The sequence below is a fragment of the Cajanus cajan genome, chromosome 2 (assembly GCF_000230855.2).
Source record: "Cajanus cajan strain Asha chromosome 2, NIPB_CcT2T_4, whole genome shotgun sequence".
Taxonomy (NCBI): domain Eukaryota; kingdom Viridiplantae; phylum Streptophyta; class Magnoliopsida; order Fabales; family Fabaceae; genus Cajanus; species Cajanus cajan.
The window spans coordinates 71,279,717-71,288,113 of NC_138518.1; the positions used below are offsets into that span (position 1 = coordinate 71,279,717).

The 8,397-nt window shown below is 29.0% G+C and overlaps 1 protein-coding gene and 1 non-coding gene across 2 annotated transcripts; one reads left to right on the plus strand and one right to left on the minus strand.

Moving 5' to 3' along the window:
- Positions 1-951: 951 nt before the first annotated feature.
- Positions 952-5,618, minus strand: UREG (urease accessory protein G). The gene is made up of 6 exons (XM_020377403.3): positions 5,229-5,618; positions 5,092-5,152; positions 4,819-5,020; positions 4,010-4,131; positions 3,796-3,900; positions 952-1,212 (listed from the first exon to the last, which is right to left on the minus strand). Exons 1-6 carry the CDS (start codon positions 5,507-5,509, stop codon positions 1,129-1,131), a joined length of 855 nt encoding a protein of 284 aa, XP_020232992.2. The 5' UTR covers positions 5,510-5,618; the 3' UTR covers positions 952-1,128.
- A 2,706-nt stretch (positions 5,619-8,324) lies between these two features.
- TRNAF-GAA (transfer RNA phenylalanine (anticodon GAA)) lies at positions 8,325-8,397 on the plus strand. The gene has a single exon. It is a non-coding gene; the product is annotated as a tRNA-Phe (tRNA).

Genomic DNA, 8,397 nt, shown 5'->3' on the forward strand with positions numbered 1-8,397 from the left:
GTTAACTTGTTTCCAAATAATAAAAACTAAAAGAATATGCACAGAATCTTAATTCAAGCATTATTACCAATAAAATAAAATAAAATAAAAAAAGTCTCGCTTAGCATTTAATATTATTGTGTGGCATTTATTTCTCCTCAATTTTATTAAATCTAAAAAATCTACCTCTTAATATATTTTTTTGGGATTTTTTACCCATTAATGAATTTCTTGATAAGGAACAAAAAAAACAAAGAAAGATTCTACGGTACCCACTGGGTACCGGTACAGCCGTTTAATTTTTTTTTATTGTAATTATTTATTTTATTTTAATTTTAATTTAATATTTTTAATAATTTATCTTTATAAATTTTTGTATATTTTTATATTATTTTTATATTTTTAAATTTTATCTTAATATAGCATTTATTATAATTAAATAGTTTAATATTAATATTTTGTTAAAACGTTTTAGTTTTTTTTTTGTTAATTTTTTGAATTTATAATATAAATTAGTTTTTCAGTTGTATTATTTATTATTTTTCTTTCTTATTTAAATATTTTTATAATTTTATTATACTTTTTGTTTTTAATTTTTTTAATTATATTACATATAAATAAAATTTGTTATAAAAATTAACCTTTTAATTATTTTTTTAATTAGTCTTTTTAATAGATTCATCTTCTATAAATTTTTAATCTAAAATTTATGTTATTTTAAATTTATTTCTTTTAAATTTATTTATTCACATAATTTAAGGTACCAAAACCTTTCAATTATCATGGGTACCATAGCAGTTCCCAAAAACAAATCCAATGTAATATTTTCTTATAGTTCTAGTTTTCTCGGTGTATTTGGTAAATAAATTTTACAGTCTCCTTTCAACCGTATCACCATTTTATTGGACTAATTTTCATAATAAATTTTATCATCCCTAAACAAGTGCATTATCAGGGAATTTGCCACAAGAATAGAGAAAAGGATAAGCATTAAGCAGTAACATGTTTATTAAGTTCTTACAGTAACATGCAGGAATAGACACAACATAAGAGGAGGAGTCCACATTGTGAACATCATGTTTCTAGTGTTATTTTTGAACATACTAAGAAAACATACAACATAAAGGAAACCGTTATTTCAAACAGATTTTAACGACGTTTGTTCCCTGTGGCTGCTTCCCATGCCTGTATGACATGATTCACAATTTCTTCTACTCCAATCTTATGCTTCACCTGCACAGATATGTAAATCAAGTTAAGAAGGAAAGGGGTGAAAAATTAAAGGACTGTAGTTCAAGAACATAATAAAGATATACGGATGCTCAAAAATCAATTCCATTAGGATGCTACAATATGGAAAGCTAAAAAAAGATTTCAATGCAATAAAGAGATGGTGGGTTGAATAAGCCATAGCTCACAAGCTACATGATTACTTCCTTTAAAATGTTAAAAGGAAGTGAAGTGCACAATCTTCTGTGTGCAAGAGCGCACACATTACAAACACACATGTAAGGAATGTATCAAGTAAAAACGTTAGAAGTACAAATCTGAACTAATGTCCTCTGTATCAGGTGAGAGGGTGAAAAGCGTTAATCTACCATTCAATTTTACATGAATGGTCAAATAGTATACTATACTAATATCAGTTTAACTGGCATATAATTTCATTAATTTAACCATCCATTTAAAAATGAATAGTTAAATATTAGTTCTTTTATTTCATTCTCTCACTTCATATACTCCTTCTGTATATATAATTTTCAACTATGCAATAGTTGCGGAGGCAGAAGTTTTGAGTCAGAAAAATTGATTCATACAAACCTAGATGCACTTTGGTAAATTGAATAGAATAAACAGACAGAAAAGTTAAATATGTTGTTGTTATAGTGAAGCACATAGATTCATCTTGTACATCAGTAATGGATTTGATCCAAATATTTTGGGAATTGTATACCGTTTTGAAGTTCAAAATATGTGCAAAATATTGCAAATTGCACACACAAACACATGCCTATGGTATAATACCTAAACTTTTATTACAAATAGTCACTCCCTTGCCTGCTTATAAAACAAATCTAAGATTCACAACGCAAATCATCAATCAATCAATTTTCTCAGAATTTATCTAATGAAATCTCTTATTATGGGGTCAATGTCATTGGTGTATGAACAATTCAGTGCCCGTTGTTTGAAAAATGGGTAGAATTAATTTTAAACCATTGAACATAATTGCAATTCAATTTGTACCCAAACTAATCACAGCCACAGATTTTGCATTAGAACACCTGCATGATATGGAGAACTGATTCTTGGTGTAAAGAAACAGGTCCTCAGTTTGTATAAACAAGGGAAAATGCAATCTAAAAACAAAGTCAGAAAGATACGGAGTTCCTTGGTTTTATCACTTTTATGCCTGCACGTGATTTTAAGGTTAGGCCATTTATTTCTTTCATATTAATGGTTCCTTATTTAATTCTTTCTAATTACAGACAAAAGCAGAGCACTTCTGTTCTCTTTATTTTATCTTTTATTTAATAAAAAAATATTTGCTTTAAGTGTGATAAACCCAGACATTACAAGCAAGCATAGTTACTTAAAACATAACATAGAAAGAGGGCACTCATTGTTCTTGGGAAGATGATACTGTTAGAATTTTCTTTATTTGAACTACTATTAATTGGTATAATTTTAGTTTATTAAAACGGGTTGAATGTATGACCTGATATGTTATCCTATGATCCTATTTTGGGTTTTGAAAATCACCATGTGTACATATAATTATTAGGCTGAGTTCAATATGCGAGTGGATTGAGTAGTATGTGTAGGGCCTAATGAGCCTAATATTCATGATGGATGGAAATTAGGTGATCCATGTTTTTATTTTATTCTTTTATTAAAAGGAGACAGAATCCCCACTTGACTCTTGAGATATATACGCTCTCTGATGGCTCATGGTTCCATCAAGGGGTTAGTCTTTGAAAGAGGGAAAGTTCAAGTGGAAGAGTCTGTTCTTAACGTATACACATGTGTACGTTTTTGTAAGACCAAGGGAGAGTTATAAAAGATGTCAAAAAGAGGTACGTAATTTACCTTAAACATAAATAATATTTGGGTGTTCCAAATTCTGGTATTGATCCTAATAATCTTAAATGATACTTCTCTTTCAAATTTATTACTTGTACCAGTTCTTTTTTACTCAAAGGTTAATACAAAGCAAAACAGTAAAATTAACTCAGACAAAGCTACTATAACCCAACATATACAAACCCAACTAAATCCAACATGATAGTGATTAGTGATTAATGAACAATATGCTAAGGCTGGCTGGTAGGCTATAAGGTGAAAATAAAGCAGCAGCCTATTTTTTTTAATTTTTATTAGACTATTAATGTTTAAAGATTAATATATGAGCTATCTGTATGTACTCTTGCAAGTGGACTTTCGAACACCCCCTTTCACTTCATGTACTTTCTAGATATGTATATTTTCAGCAATCATCAGCTAAAGAGGAAGTTGCTACAGACTCTTCCATACAAATCTAAACCTACAATGGCTCTCAAATCCTCAAACTATTTTGTTTTCTGCAAGTAAAACATGTTGGTTGAGGGTTATAGTTAAGAGAACCAGGCAATATTGTTAAAAGAATGTTAACTGCTGGATATAATGAATTCCACAAAGGGTGCAAGTACAGACAAATTGAGCACAGCAATGTACACAAAAAGTGAAAAACTGAAACCTGAACATACCATGGGGCTTAAGTGTATTGAGCAGGAATTTAAAACACTACTAACCCAATAAATAAAGTACTTAACTAACCTGTGCAAAGACAAATGGCCCTCCATCTCTCATCCTCAGAGCATCCCGCTGCATGACTGCCAAATCAGCTCCAATTGCTGGAGCAAGGTCAGTCTTGTTGATCACCTGGAATGAAGTCCAATCAGTTCCACAATCCTATTCTAAAATCATGCAACAAGGATTGTGTTAATGTATATGAAAACCACAATGCAGGATCTGTGCAAATAGCACCTACAAGGAGATCAGCTTGTGTGATTCCAGGGCCACCTTTCCGTGGAATTTTATCACCACCAGACACATCTATTATGTAAATGATATAGTCAGCCAATTCCCTGCTGAAATTGGCAGCCAGGTTATCTGCAGAAGAAAGAAACTCAAGTGAATATCCCAAGCTTTCGGGGACCTAACATAATTTTTAAAACAATGACACATGTAAGTGCAATAAGATTGATATCATATTTAACTCAATAATTTTAAACATATTTTTCACACACACTTAGCATAAAGATCTTTACACTAGCAAGTGGCAACCAATCAGAAATAGACTTATTTGGATAAACTTCTCCAAAAGCACTAGTTAAAAAGAAAAATAGAAAGGAAAAATGAAATAAACTTCTTCATAAACTAAAATTAGCTTATGCTTATGTTAAAAATAAGTTCTTAAAAAGAGCAATTACACTTGAACAACAACTTGTACAACGTCACATTGTCACTTTTTGTGTCTGTCTCCCTCCATCATTAATAATAAATGTAATAAATAAAGTGATGAAGAGAAATAGACAAAAAAAATGTACAAGTTGTTGTGCATTCATCATTAATCTTTTGGAAAAATTGATAGGAGGGAATTTCTAAAAATTAAGTCATGGAAGAAGCTAATTTTATTTTCTCTCCCTAATTTCTTTCTCCGATAAATGTTTCTTGATAAGTTTATCCTGACTTTTAAATTAGTTATTTTGTGTGATCAAATGAGCATGTAAAAACATCTTAATTTACATTCTAATCCTATTGCAGTAAGTAATTATTAGATAAGATAAATAAGAATACCTCCCCCAGATTCACAGAGAAGTAAATCAGCTTTATAGAGGTTAGAAAGCTCCTCCAAGGGTCCAAGATTAATACTGATATCCTCTCTTATAGCAGCATGTGGGCAACCCCCAGTTTCGACAGCGCGTATCCTTTCCTCTGGAAGTGCTTTGTGCTTCACCAAAAACTCACCATCCTCTTTAGTGAATATATCATTTGTGACCTGAAACAAAGAAGCACGTTTAAGGGTAAAACTGAAAGAGAACAGAATTTGAAGAAGATTGAAAAACTCACAGCTGCAAGACTGTAGTTATCCCGCAGGAATTCACAAAGGGCCAACATGAGAGCTGTTTTTCTGCATTGGCATGAAAATCAAAAAGGGTTAAAGCAAAGGGTTACATAAGATAGATAGAAGAGAAGAGAAGACCCACCCAGTACCAACAGGTCCACCAATTCCAACGGTGAAGGCTCTTTCGTTGAAGTTTCTGTTGTGAAGAGGTGGAGCTCTTCTGCTGAAGTATCCAGGGGAGTATATGGGCTCGTGAGAATGCGGTGCGAGACCATCGTGGCTGTGGTACACCCTCCCATCCTCACCCACCCATGAATTGCTCTTTCCCTCTCCACCCTCATGATGCTCGTGCTCATGGTCATGGTGATGATCGTGATGATCGTGATGATCGTGATGATGGTGATGCCCGCCTGAGGAAGCCATTTACTGTGTGTGACTGAGTGACACTGTTCTACTCTGAAAATGAGAACCAAGAACCCGCAAACTTCGTACTTGCTACTTAGTACTTACAATCAACTCAAATAAGATTTAGTCAAATTTATAGACTTTTTTTTTTTCATTTCAAAACTATTGCCATTTTAGAAATTTATTTTAGGTCTAATTAATGAAATAAAATAAGAGGACAAGAAATTCTAAAATTTCACATCGTTTAATAACTTTTTTATCCACCTGTATCAACTTTTTTTTTAAATAAAAAATTTATAAAAATGATCGCAATTAGGATTAAATTTAGGTTCTCGTATTTTTAACTACTCTAATTTCTCCTTACCTAATTACTAGGCTAACCCTAATGGATATCTATATTAACCTTTAAAATAATAATATTGAAGCAGGTAAAATGTTTATACAATTATTAACAAGTATTTAAAGATGTTATATAAAGAAAAAATATATATATTTTTAAGGGATAATTATATTTTTTTCTTTTGCTATAATTAATGTATCAATTTTTAGAAGAAAAAATAGTATTAAAAGAATGAATTTCGAGAAAAAAAATGATTTTTTTATTGAGGTTTAATTTAAGAAATATATTGAACAAAAATCTAAAATAATTCTGGAATAGAATTTGGTAGTTGATTACATGTAAGAATGGTATTAATATTTTCTCATGTTTGTAATGAAAATAATTATTACTAATTAAATATTTAAAATTAGAATAATTTTAAATTATTTACTTAATTTTCTAAAAGACCAGAAGAAAATATATTTTTTTAGTATTATATTTATTTATTATTATATTGAAAATCTCTATTACTAATAGATTTTAATCTTCTTAGAATAAAGAAAATTTATTATAAAATAAAATAAAATATGTTTAGTTATTCAACAAAAATATTCCGATCTTATACTTTTATGTATCACAGAATACAATCAAAAATTTAAAATCATATAATTATTTTGAAAAAATATTTGGAATTTGGTAAACTTTAATAAATTCCATATCATCAAATAGACATAATTTATGTAAATATACGAGATTTTAGATTCAAATTTTAATGTTATTATTGTAACTTTAGTATATAAAAAAATATAATTTATGAATATTTCAGTAAAACTTTCAAATTCATTGATATCATTCATTATAATCATCACATTTGAGGTATTGTTTACTTTAATGTCTGTCACAATTTTATCCTTAAAAAGATATTTAGATGAATTAAGGGAGAATGGTGTTTATAAATGACTATTGGTGGTGACTCTCAAGTGATATATGACTTTTGAACAAAACTAGAATAAGTACCCAATTGAGGTTAAGGAACAAGAGTCACTTATTTGACTAGGTTCTCCTTCTATTATTAGTATTTCAACCTCAAGTTTTTTGAAATAATTAACATTATTACTGCATTTGAGATATTATTCATTTTAATACTCATTAGGTCTTCATATATTATTCGTTTTGATACTCAAATTTATTTAATTAAAAAAAGTTAAATTTTAAACCATTTTAAAAATTTATTAGACACACGAGATCAACCTATTTAAATAGGTTAAATAATTTTTTTTTATTTTATTAAATTTATTATAATATATTAAAATTGTATATTATTTATTTATTTTTAATTATTAAACATGTTAACTTATATAAAAAGTGAAAACTTATAAGTTAAATTTATGTCATATTTAAAAATTTTATTATAACTTATGACAAACAGACAAGTATATTCAATACACAACCCTAATAAAATCTATTTCAACCTAACCTAATTCACTTGGAAGAAATCAACAAGTCATTTTGAATTCACCCCTAGGCCCTAGCCATACAAACTTGTTAGGAAGAAAAAGGGAAATGATAAAAGAAAAGTAAAAAATATAGGTTGTTGAGAATCACAAAAAATTGTAAACTAAAATATTTAGTTTGTAGTGTTGGTGTTGTCTGCGAGGCCACATTCCGTGGTCCGTGATGAGTTAGAAGTTGGAGGGGTGAACGTGAAGAATCAGATTTGAGATGGCTCATACTAAGAAGACAAACAAATAAAATGTATACATTACTCTGCTTCTGCTTCTGCTTCGTTAATCGAGACTAACATGCCTCATGCCACGATATTAGTAATTCAACAAAATTATGACCACATCGTTACAAACAAAACCTCCCGTTGTCACGCACTCGCATTCATAGTTTTGTTCCGCTTTCGCATAAACATAGTAAAATATCATCAAACTCTACTTAAGGTTCATAACTAATAACCAGAAGTATAAATATAATACTATAAGATTTACATATTTGTAATATCTATATATACATGTCAATATATATATATATATAAGAAATTAACTATGCACCAAAAAAAATAAGGGAATTAACTTAATCTTATAATAATTTTATTTATATTTACTTCATTTAATAACTTATATTCTATATCAAATTTTAACAATATGTCCGTTAAATTAAATTTTCTTATATTTGCAAAATCTTAAAAAATTTGAAATTTATTTTATACTTTATAATCATAAAAGTATTTTATATATTAATTTGAATTAATGAAATAAAATATTAAATAATTTTTAAAATTTTGCAAACTTAATTTATGTGTTAGGAATTTTTAATCTAACGGACGAATTGTTAAAATTTAATGTAAAATATAAATTATTAAGTAGACTAATTTAAGTAAACTTACTCGTATATATAATTTAATGGATGAATTTTTAATCGAACGGACGAATTGTTAAGAATTTGATGCAATCTTAGTAGTGTCTTTTCTGGGGAGAATTGTGGATGTTGTCTGGGGTTTATCAATCAGCGGGGATAGCTCAGTTGGGAGAGCGTCAGACTGAAGATCTGAAGGTCGCGTGTTCGATCCACGCTCACCGCA

What these genes read in the sequence shown, in the direction of transcription:
- UREG (XM_020377403.3), bottom strand. Translation starts at nt 5,509, where the DNA reads ATGGCTTCCTCAGGCGGGCATCACCATCATCACGATCATCACGATCAT. An exon ending in GGTGGACCTGTTGGTACTGG is followed by an intron (nt 5,153 to 5,228) that starts GTGGGTCTTCTC and finishes ATGCCAATGCAG; the next exon opens with AAAAACAGCTCTCATGTTGG. An exon ending in TCACACAAGCTGATCTCCTT is followed by an intron (nt 3,901 to 4,009) that starts GTAGGTGCTATT and finishes ACTTCATTCCAG; the next exon opens with GTGATCAACAAGACTGACCT.